This window comes from Plutella xylostella, chromosome 29, assembly GCF_932276165.1.
Source record: "Plutella xylostella chromosome 29, ilPluXylo3.1, whole genome shotgun sequence".
Classification (NCBI taxonomy): domain Eukaryota; kingdom Metazoa; phylum Arthropoda; class Insecta; order Lepidoptera; family Plutellidae; genus Plutella; species Plutella xylostella.
The window spans coordinates 5,048,048-5,060,512 of NC_064009.1; the positions used below are offsets into that span (position 1 = coordinate 5,048,048).

At 39.3% G+C, this 12,465-nt stretch overlaps 1 protein-coding gene across 3 annotated transcripts in view; it reads left to right on the plus strand.

Moving 5' to 3' along the window:
- Positions 1 to 12,465, plus strand: part of LOC105393473 (WW domain-binding protein 11) — a 51,043-nt gene that overhangs the window by 19,566 nt on the left and 19,012 nt on the right. For all 3 annotated transcript variants that reach the window (XM_038115432.2, XM_011565240.3, XM_011565241.3), the window contains exons 4-6: positions 3,023 to 3,189; positions 5,343 to 5,486; positions 8,738 to 8,882. In XM_038115432.2, the coding sequence (XP_037971360.2) occupies positions 3,023 to 3,189; positions 5,343 to 5,486; positions 8,738 to 8,882 (456 nt within the window). The remainder of the gene's footprint in view (positions 1 to 3,022; positions 3,190 to 5,342; positions 5,487 to 8,737; positions 8,883 to 12,465) is intronic.

Below are 12,465 nucleotides of genomic sequence, written 5' to 3' on the forward strand. Positions count from 1 at the left end.
ATAATGTAGTGCATGTGGGTGGAATTTTTCGTAATGCATTTTTATAATAGGGATCCTTGACGGATGCCAAAATTGCCTCTCTCCTGTGTTGAATTAGCTCCGCCCTGTGACCACACACGAGCTGGCATGTATCATTGGTAGCTTTAACGTACTCACCTGTCGTAAAAATATCGTTAAGCTTTGTGTAAATATTTTCGTAGCTGAGCTGGTCAGCCTGGCGTGCCCACATTAGAAAATCTCGCATTTCGCTCTGTAGTGCGTCACGTTGTTTTAATAAACCATAAGTTATCCCTGCAAAAGCTTTCTCGGTGTTAATGAGTGTCTTTGACGTATCATATTGCCTCACTTCTTCATTAGGATCTAGGTTAGTAAAGCCTGGCTTGTGTACATACAGTTTTTGTATATCTGAATACCGAACATCGGACCATTGTTCCTGGTCAAAGCGTTGAAGCAGTTTTAATTGTTCCAACATCTCAGGGGATGTGGAGGGTATAGCTGGTTCCTTAGTTTTGGTGGCAAACGGGAGACTAAACCCTAATTCCTTATCTGAATCAGCTTCAAATAATTCCCCGCTCACATTTGGGTCAATAATGTCAACATCCTCATTATTCAGGGAGTCTAGTTCAGGGAAGCTATTTCTGCTAGCCAATTGCCTCTTTAGACCCGACACCTCACTAATTAATTGTTTGAGCTTACGACCATGATGCCTCTTCTTCCGCTTGTGTCGGCGGCGGCGGCGCGCGGCGCTGGACGAGCTGGAGCTGTCGGAGCTGGCGCTGCTGGAGCTGGAGCTGGTGCTGGATGCGCGCGCTCGCTTGCTTCCACGCGCCGTCGCCGCCTCCGCCGGGACCTCCGCTGCCTCCCTGCTCGTCGATGGACCGGGTTCACTCATTTTCTAAACAGAAACCGAACGGTAACACCGTTAATCACAATGTCGATCATAAATCTTGTTTCTGTTCCTATTCCGTATCAAAAGTGCATTGTTAACACTAACAAATTCAAAAAGAAACGGGCAATAGCTAATGCTAAAGTAAGCAAATAATTATTGTTTAAAATTTAACCGAAGTTATATTTAATTTACTGTTTCGTTGACCTGAACGAAAATTATTTCGAAAGTCACGGGCATTACGCCTAAAATAATGTTTCAAAAACTCACCAAATTCGCCAAATAAGGCTCACCAATATAATAATGCACTGAGATCCAAACCAGGGTCACTTAAGCACAAAATTCACATTTATTTCAACACTGGTGTAGAAAAATAATGAAATAAAAATTTCAAGCAAATTTAAGATTAAATACGACTTAGTACAGAAATGCGGTGGGTTCCAGCTAATGCTAGCTGGGCACGTCCGCACCGCTTGAAATCAAAGACGCCAATGACGAGAGCATGATTTCAAAAAGTATAAAATCATCTGCCTATTTGTGGTGGCGGAAGCATGGACGAGTCACGTGGTCTTCAAGATGGCGCGATGGATCGGTTTCCGGACGGCTAGTACAGACAGGAAGTCAAGTACGCTACTCTCATGTATATTATGCTTTGAATAACGGTCAAGTTAGTTTAATATACATATGGCATCTACCGTCTGCCGTTATAGCTGCCTGATATTGGTATCGATTCGTATCTGCTACGTGCATTGCACACACAGCCACACATAGACTCGGGGGTCACCAGTCGCAACAATGGTGCGCGGGCGCATTGTCCAGGCAGGATGTCCGAGCCATTGTGTCCCAACAAACAGCACAGAACGAGATCTACACCTTGTTTCACTCATCGATATTTTCACTTTTTATGTACACCGTCACGCCAGCTCGATTTGACAAAGAAACTGAGTGGAATCGGCAGTATAAAATCCCATAAATGTACATCAAAATACACTTGCGTAGGTACGCCTTTTTAGGACTACGAAATAACTGTATCAGCAAATAAGCAACCCAACTTAGTAGCACAAAGTAACTTCTACAGCCATTTCAGTTGGCAGTAAAACAGATAACTGCCGCCATTCGCGAAACGCGAAACGCATCAATTATCCCGTTTGAAGAACCTCACTTAGGTGCCTCGAACTGAAGCGAGTTACAACTCTATTCACCCAGCGCCGGCATAACGACCGCACGGCTTTAATCACCAGCCAAGCTTACAGAATTACAAACAGACTAGGTAAGCTTTGTTTGTTTGGCAGAAAGTATGAGGTGTGGGGTGTAGGTGTGCGGAAGCTAGTTGAAGAAAGTCATGATTTTAGGGTCAGAAAGAGCGTCTGTGCCCTCCTGAAATAAAAGGAGTTGTACCTTTGAATTTGCCATTATTAAATAATTTCCATTATACTTATCAGTTTTTTGTTATTGACACCGATATTCTCAACAATCAGCACTTCTATTTCATAACTCCGAAAGTGTTTTCATGACTTTACTAATTAGTGCCGGCGTTGTGTTTCGCGAGTACATTCGTCGGAGCGCGAGCGGTCCCACAACTTTAATACAGATGAGACAAACTTCGATGTAGCTTTTTGAAGAGGTCTTACTTAGATATTTCCTCAAGAAACGAGTGCAGTGCGAAAGAAATCTAAAGAACATCGTTATTTTTAAGTAGCCACTGTTTTGCCGGAACAAAGGACACCTTTCCATAGCCGGTATCCATTATTTCCGTACTAAAAAGAACAGTCTACTTTTATGGGTCGATATTCCTGTTGTAATTATTTTTCAACAGTAAAGTTTGTTCTGAAAACGGTATTATCTGTTTAGTTCCTGTATTAATTACGGATGGAACTGAAAATCCTATACTATATACTATTTACTTAATCTCTTTTGAAGTTCATAAATTGAGGCGTTTATTCTGTCAGACCACTGTACCCCACGGCCCTTTGTCATCGTTATCACCGGAACTGATCACGTCCCCACTGCTGGGGCACGGGTCCCTTCCAATGAAGGAATCGTTTTAGGCCTAGTTCACCACTCAGGCCTAGTGCGGGTTGGTGGCGAAAAGTAGAGTCACATGTACTTTACTAACAAAAACCCCTTTAATTGCAGAAGATCGACGACACCCCGTCTAAGACCGACGCCTCGGACAGCGACGAGAGCTCGGAGTCCGACGGTTCCTCCGAGGATGAGGATGAGCTGGACCGCCCCGTCATCAAGCTGCCCATCCAGTTCGACCTGGACGAGCTCGCCGGCGCCTTCCTCTCCAGCAGCCAGAAGTAAGATACCTTGTATACAGCTTCGGTCGCTACATGGGTTCTTAACGACGTTGATAAACTCGTTTAATGCGCGTTCCATCAATCACAGCGCCGTATCATCGCGATATAGTGTCGTTTGTCTACGTCGATAACGAACCCGTGTAGCGGCAGCTGCTTTCTAGCACATTCGCTCTTTTGCACATTATCTTCACTTCAGCTTATAATTGTCGAGTGCTAGACATGCTGTTTGAGTAAACTAATCAAGCTTCAGCAGCTAGGTCTACTGTTTATATAATTATATAAAAAAATAGTGCCTGTGATACATAAGTATCGTATCGGTGATCGCAGGTGACTATATACAGGGTGTTGCAAAAAGGGTATACTAAGCCGAAACCTACATGTGCAGCATGGTATATCTAAGCCCGAAACTGAAATCAGAATTTGAAAATTCGTGAAAAAAAATATTCATTTTCCATAGAAACTTTGTTGGTCACGTGACTTTTACTATGGAAAAAAAATTTTTTTTTCGCGAATTTCCAAATTCTGATTTCATTTTCGGGCTTAGATATAACATGCTGCACATGTAGGATTCGGCTTAGTATACCAATTTTGCAACACCCTGTATAAATGTAACAGGTAGCTTAGCGAGCGGGTGGTTGTCCTAAGGAGAGCAAAAATACTTTACTCTCGCTGCCTTCCTAAGGTCGGGCATCATCCAGTCACAGATTACTACCGAATAAGTGCTCCCGTGCTAATCTTCAGTTTGATTTTAACCCTTATTGTGTGGATGTATATTATGTCAGTATAAGGATGTAGCTAAGTATACATTTAAAATCGGATCACTCGTTCAATAATACTTCATTATTCATAAATGCATAAATATCAGTTAGGTTAAAATATTTTCATTATTATTACTTACTAAGATTTTATAGATAATAGTTACAAAAGTAGCTCCCGCTATAAATATCAGCACGACCAACAATTTGAAACTTGTAGGCAGATAATTTATCGCACGAACTTACAGCAGAAGTTGTAGTTCATCTAAGTTTATGAGACCTGCGTGCTCAGAGATACAAACTCTTTCCTTACATTTCCACATCATCTAATTCTTATAAAAGCAACACTTTATACTTGTTTATTAAATACCAACTCAACTGTTATTGTTGCAGAAATATAACTTTTAAGTATCTGTTATTTATTTCTTGAAAATATACTACTTATTACACGGAAATTTCTAATGTTATGACAACTCGAGAACAGTTCAGCATCGGTAACAATAGAAAAGCAGAAGTTTTCTCTAACAAGCTAGATCATGTTTCTCGTATTGCTCAGAGGTAGACTAGTTATATTGACTCTGTGCTCTCGAATGAGCCATTGTGAGAGATCGAGTTACTAACGAGTATAGAAACTGTAATTAAAATTCGCTAAACGACTTCACAAAGTTAGCATCAAGTTAGATTTTTGTTCTTTTTGTTTTTTCGTGTAATGACCGCGCTGATTACTTTATGAACCACCCCTTTGGGCGGTTTGTGTGCGAACAAAACTTTCAGTCGTCCTGAAACTTTGAAAAGTCATCTGTTGAAAAATAAAAAGTTGGAAATGAGAGCACGAGTAGGGTGGTAGCACGGTGGTAGTGATTAATATCGAACAAAAGGTGTACTAATGTAGCATTTAGCAGCACATAAATAAATAAAAATTATGATGGTTATTAGCTATTATGATCTCTTGTTATCGCTCATTCATTGATGCACGATATTGTTCATAATTTTTATTTCTAGGAAATGTAACAGACAATGTTCCTCTGAATCATATATTGGATCAGTATTGTTCTAAATTCTAAACACTACCTTCTAGATCTAGACCTACACTCACGGGCAATGAAATATTTCCAGTCAGATAAGCACCGAGTTATTCCTAAGCGGAAAAAGCTAGCTTAATGACACCGTCTGCAATATTAAAGTACATTTAAAAGCTCACCAGAATATTACCAACTAAAAACGTAACATTTTGTTAAAATGGCTATTAATTTAGTGTCGGAATTTTGTAAGTGGAACTGTTCCTTTGCACGTGAGTGTATAATGTATATGCATTTTATATGCTTATACATATATATTCTTCTAGATGCATATTCCTAAGTAAGTACCTTATTAATTAGTTACGTAATTTCCCGCCAGGGGTCGCATGAACTGCGTTGTGGAGCGCCGCAACGAAGAGCCCATGGAGCGCCGCTTCCCCTTCAACATCCTCGGAGCCTTCGCGCCGAGGGCGTCCCACGCCGAGCGCGTCGCCATCATCTGCCACGGAGGAGATGAGCCCAGGTTTGTTCCACAAGTATTACAGTCGGTGTATGGGGTGGTAAAATTATCCCGTATTAGTAAGGCATGAGCTATCGGCTATCGGCTAGGCAGAAGCAACTTCGACAAGGAGGCTGCAAGGCGCATCCAACTGGGTTGGGCTGCATTCGGGAAACTTCGTCACATATTCTCCTCGGCCATTCCTCAGAGCCTGAAGACAAAAGTCTTCAACCAGTGCGTCCTGCCAGTGATGACGTATGGTGCAGAGACGTGGACACTGACGGTAGGACTGGTCCACCGATTTAAAGTCGCTCAGCGTGCTATGGAGAGAGCTATGCTTGGGGTTTCTCTGATGGATCGTATCAGAAATGAGGTTATCCGTCAGAGGACTAAGGTTACCGACATAGCTCTCAAAATATGCAAGCTGAAGTGGCAGTGGGCTGGTCATATCTGCCGAAGAACCGATAACCGTTGGGGTAGACGAGTTCTCGAGTGGAGACCACGAACAGGCAAACGCAGCGTGGGACGCCCTCCTGCCCGCTGGACTGACGACCTTAGGCGGGTGGCGGGTAGTGGTTGGATGAGGAAGGCCGAGGACCGAGTGTTGTGGCGCTCCTTGGGAGAGGCCTATGTCCAGCAGTGGATGATTATTGGCTGATGATGATGATGAGTAAGCCATGGCAAGAGTCTTTATCATTGAATTTGAGCAAAGAGAAGAGAGATGCATTCTTTCTAACGTTTTAATTTTTTAATGAAAGATTTATTAGGCAACCAAATCTATGTATAATAAGAATATTTTCTTACCCGAATTTCGACCAAGGCTACTGCTACTGCTACCTAGAAATTTAGCTAGATATAAGTACATAACATAATTAACATAAGTAGGAGCATTTTTATCTAACGAACACCAGCTGACGTTAGAAACTCATCTAAAAGAATGCATATTTTTATGCAAATCTAGAGACGTTGTCGGCGCAAATTCCTAGATTGGCAACTCCGAGTTGCCTAAGTTATTCCAGTCAACTCCATCCTCGGGGTCGTAAACTGGGGCCGGACATTTATGTAGCTCACAAACTTTCAGTCCCCAATAGAAAACCGATAAACTAAATTAAGTGATGAAATAAGGTAAACGTTGGTTAGTTGAATCTGTATCAACATTTCAAAGTGGTTTTCGTTAATTAAGGTTTGCGTAATTTAATAAGTTTATTGATAATGGCTTTGCTATTGAATGCGGGTTGTGGTTTTGCGTCACAGCGAAGAAAGAGATCATTGGTCTGGGGATCTTCCATTCTCAAGATTTTGTTAGCATTATTTGGAAAATTCTCGATTTGGTTTCCGAGCACTTGAATAGCAAACGTTATTGGAAATTGATTTTTATTCTTAAATTTTCTTAATTCTTAAACATGGCCATCAAGCTACCTCCTTTTTGCATAACTCATGTAGTGAGGTCAAACATATTTTGTTATAAGTCTGTGTTCCAATGTGGCAAAGGAAATCTAACTCGCCTCTCGAATACGTCATTAGCTTTGGACAGTTATAAAGGATATAAAGCAAAAGTTATCTAACTAAACACGTATCAGTTCAGAGGTCCCTGACTCAGCAATTTGTTAGCAGACAGATTTGTAGTTGCGATACCGACGAGTGCTGCAGAACTTTGCGGAGTGAACCCTTCGAGATGGACGTTTGACTTTGCTCTGATTGGTGGAAACTTGTAGTGAGGAGAGAGTAATGGTGTGTGAAAGCCAATCGCCATTTATCTTGTGGATTCGGACTTCAATCTGTGAAATAGTGTTGCTTTGCTATCGATTTCTAAAGGCAGATTTCCATCACTTAGGTATGAATGGTGTTTTCAAAGCCAATTTTAATTACGCTTGCTGAATAACGAAATCATATAAAGCTCTTGGTACTTACTTTAATTCAACTTATGTACTACATTATTTTTATAGAAGAAAGATGTAGACAGTGGTTGTTCACAATAATACATGTATAACAGAGTAGGGATTAGAATTGAAACTGACGGTCTCGAACTGAGGACGGGCCCGGGGCGGGATTAACTATGTTAAAAAAATCATCTCTCTCGTATGAGTGAACGCGGGGTCACTCTAGGAAAACTATAATTTGAAGTACTTGCTGCGGTGCTAACCACGACTCTATCTCGTTGCATTAAAAGTTACCTTTATTCCTCTCCAAAACCTGATTCCTGACACATACCACGTACTACCCACGTCGCGATGTCGTGTGGAAGACTCTTGAAATGTGCCGACAATTTTTGGAACCTGCATTGTCAACTGAGATTTATTTTGGCGGATGTACGTACGTATAATTATGCAGGTAATAGGTAATTAAGGTTGAGGTACTGAGAATAGTTAGAGGTTAGCATTCCCCTATCTTTTTTATATAATTTTGTTTTTCGGAACATGCAATGTTCAGGTTTAAAAGTATTATTAAAAACATCTACATTTAAATTATCTACATTAATGTGTTGAATCTGTGCAAAATACATTTACAGTTAGTATAGTTTTATATACTAAGCTTTGGAACATGAGAATTGTGGCTAGCGTATAATAGAATAAAGATATTTCAAAACCAAACTAACATTACAACAGGAAATATTAATCTGGATTAATTAATAAAGCTTTTCAGTTTTCAAACGAGTTTATCCATTAGGGAATTGTACATAATCCCACATGTTGCTGCTCTCCACAGCCTCGCATTGTTATTTTATAGTGTTTTAAAATAATTAATCATCTTTATAAACTGTGGGGTGGATAAATAATGGTGACGTGTCACTATAGTTTCTGAAAAAGATAATTAGGTACTAAAAATAAGAATTAACTACATCTCCACGGATTCCATACTTTTCAGTTATACCTAACTGAAAAATATGGAATGTATTTATCTATTTGTGCGTATTCTTTTGATTTGACATCATGATCATCAGGCAACTATGCCATTGCTGGATAAATATATCTCCCATGGTTTATACTTACCTAAGCATTAGCTATAGTGAGCTCCGCTTCTATAAAAAAACTCATGTGAACACCGGGATTGAAAAAAACCAAGTGTCAGCTTTTCACATACAAAATTCCATTAAAAGTGGCCCCGTGAAAGAGTACTTATTAAATTAAAGTTCGTATATCTAAATATGGATATTTGTCAAAGTTTCGCCTTTACAAGTTTTGTATAAGTGCCTTTGTGCTTTAAAAGTTTTGCCTTTACAACTTTTCGCCTTTGTTAGTAGGACCATATATCCTAACTATCCGTTCTCTCCACAGATCCGCCTTCCCCGAGCCCCAGTCGCAAGTGTTCGCCTTCCCGCTGACCGGGCCGGTGCGCCTGCCCCTGCGCCCGCAGCCCGCGCCGCCCGCGCGCCCCGCCTTCCCGCCCATGCAGCACCGCAACATGCCCTTCCCTCTGCCCGTGAGTACCTAGCATTACTAGATAACCCCTCTCCCCGTGAGTACCAGGCATAACTGGATAACCCCTCTTTTCGTGAGTACCAAGTATAATCTAATTATTAGATAACCCCTCCCGTGAGTACCAGGCAAAACTAGATATCCCCTCTCCCCGTGAGTACCTAGTACTCACTATAATTAATTTAGATTAACAATATACGAACTAGATGGAGTGTCAGTGCATAAGAAACGTCTTGACAAATAACACCCCACTTTTACCATTAAGCACTAATCTTCTAACTGGAACTCCGTTCGGTTAGAATGATGAGATCGCTTTTAGCGATAAGGCCGCCTATTGCGTTGTATTGTAAATTGTTATTTGTGTAAATTGTTTTTAAGTCAATAAAGTAGTATTCTATTCTATTCTATTATTAGTTTGTAATTGGGTATGTGACTGTTGTAGAAATTTAATATGTATGATGTGACACACAATCTTGTTCGTGTATTTCGTCGTTAATCTAAGATAATTAATGAGGAAATGTGAAGCTTCACCACGCAAATTTTAGTTTTCCTGTGCAGCGTACCAACGTGATTATGCACGATCTAATAAGTACAGCTACTTAGATTATGGGGTTATTTGTTATCCGGATAGTTCGCCGGAAGCCAGGCGCGTGCATCCTTTGTTCATCGCTTCCTGGTAAGTTAGTGTACTGCTTCGGGATTCCTAGAAGTCCTAGAAGGCCATCCAATGCTCGGTCTGTATGTAAGTGTCCTCAGGGATGGCCAACGAACGGCCACACAGACCAAGCATTGGTTAATTAGATAGAAACACCGATGCGTGTGGCCGGCGAGAACGCGGCTTAATGTATAGAGCACGGTGAGCTAAAATCGGCTTCCTGAAAGTATTGTGTGAGGCCGATCTGTTAGTTTCATACTATATCCGATTTGGTCGCGTTCTATCTTTATAGGGCCTAAGGAAACATGCTTTTATTTATATCACTATAATCACTAAAATGGAAATATCACAGTGCGATTAAGCCAAAAAATATGTTTTCTTGTATTAAGAGGAGTAAAGACACCTGTTTCTTGAATTGAGTAGGTGTCTAAATATATTCTAAACCACAAAATTGAGTTTAAATTATGATTTACGGTTGGATAACCGACGGAAACCGAAATCTTAGAATAATAGCGAGGCAGCGATTGTCCGTAATTAATAATTCAGTGCGCGGGTTGAACTCCGTTAAATATTATTTAAGTATTGAAAGATCAACAGAAGACAAGGAAATTAGCTTTCGCCATAATGGCCCTGTTTACGGAAAGAGATGTTTCTGACATAAATAGGGCAAGTTATTAAATTTATCTTGTTATAAGAGTATTTAACTTTTCATTCACAAAACTTAATTCATAAATGTAGTTCCGAGAATGAAAATGGATGAACTCGATAAATTATATACTTACTTTCTAAATTCACAAAGATACACCAATGTAAAAAAAAATAACGTTGAGGTTTCTTATGCAGATTACGTGAAAATATTCAGTAAATAAATAGTCCATAGCAAATCACACCTTTACATTTTATCATTATGTTATGTGTACTAGCTATTAAGTATATCGTATTATTTCAAGGCTTAACTTACGGTAGTTAGGTACTTTGTTCACTAGGAATTAATAAAAATATGAGTGGTTATTGTCTAGCTGATTAAGATATGGTGGCCGTGTAGAGTCAGTCGTGAGGGAGTTATTATAAAATATTGTACGAACAATAAATACATTTTCTGACTCTTCTTGTGGTAAAATAAATAATGTTCTTGATTGTTGGTGATTATGATTAGTTTTGTTTAGCTACCGTTATGTTGATGTACCTAATGGATTAGCTAATTTTATGCTTTTGCTTTCAATTTACGGTTCATAGATTCATCAGTTTAGTTTAGAATATCAAGGTTTCTATATGTACTCGTATAACTTGTTGTCTGTCCAGTTTTGTATTTATTTGTTATTTATAGCTTTCCTAGCTTTCATATACATATTTGTTGATTGTTGATGTTTTGTTTAATAACCTACTGCTATTATAACAATGATAAAGCTACATATATGTATGAGAGCATTTCGTATAGGCCTTACGCGAGCCTTGTTGTGAGAAGTTGATTTGTAGACGAGATAAATAATGCATATAAAAAATAAGTGTCCCGTAAATATTTTAACGTAACAATAAAAGCTTCTGGGAATATTATATTTTCATACTCATGTCATGGATAAATTTAATATCTACCTTAAAATATATATTTATATTACACGCCCATAAATTCCAGCATACAGAATTATGACATATCTTTGTAAAGTTATTCTCATTACAATCTCTCAATACTTTACTTGAATAAAAAAACAGGTTTTGAATGTTTTCACCAAAGTTCATTCCACCCCGTGACAATGATACGTACAACAGGAAATTTAAAACTACTCAGTACGTTTTTATAACTTTTGTCTTTGTCGTACGAGTGATTTTACCGTGCATTTAGTTGCAAATACATATTAATATTTTCGATATTATTTGTATACGTGCGCTGCAGTGTGGTGCCCAGATTCACGTTCGGCTGAGCTTATGCAATCGTCGAACCGGTCCTGTTCAAAGGCTAATTTATTTCGTCCTTCCTGGAATTTTTGTCGATCCAAGGCTTTTGACCGAAAAACTCCTTGCGGAGAAAATAAAAATCTAGGGACCTCAAATCTACAATCACTTTAAATATTTAACTAAAAATTAAAACCAAATAAAATTGTCTTGGTTACAGAACTTTCTATGTACTTAAGTATAGTCGATTGTTTTAGTCGGAGACAAATATGTGTAGGTTTTTTGAATTGCAACGTTTAACCTGTTTTATTTTAACTAAAATAAGAGCAGTTAATATCGTTGTTTGCCTTGTTCTCGATGGCTACTGTAATCATTTCATATTTTAACGAATGAAGATAAGCAACTTATGAAGCATAATATTAGGTCCTTACATATGAAATTGGCGTTTTGTCGTACTGGCCACTTTGATCTCAAATATTACCTTTATGGTTAGGAATTCCAAATTCAAGTTCATACAGCTATTTACTCATGCATTTGTGTTTCAAACCCCCTAATTCATTTGTTTTTTCTTCTTTTGTTTTTTTCTTTGTGTCACTCTGTTTACAAAATGGAAAACTTGAAATATCGCGTTATTTACGAGTATGAGTTCCACCGTGGCACCAGTGCTGCAGAAACGGCTCGAAGGATTAATGATGTGTATGGTGACGGTGTCGCAAAAGAAAACACAGTGCGTTTTTGGTTCCAACGTTTTCGTTCTGGAAATTTCGACCTGCAGAACAAGCCTCGTGGACGGCCGGAGACCAAAGTTGATAATGAAGAATTGAAGGCTATTGTGGAAGCGGATCCATCGCAAACCACGTCCGAGTTAGCTGCAGGCTCCGGTGTTAGTGATAAAACTATTCTAATCCACTTGAAGCAAATTGGGAAGGTGAAAAAGCTTGAAAGGTGGGTACCTCATTAATTGAGTGAAGTAAACCGACAAACGCGCGTCGACTGCTGCGTTACGTTACTCAACCGGCACAATAATGAAGGAATTTTAAAT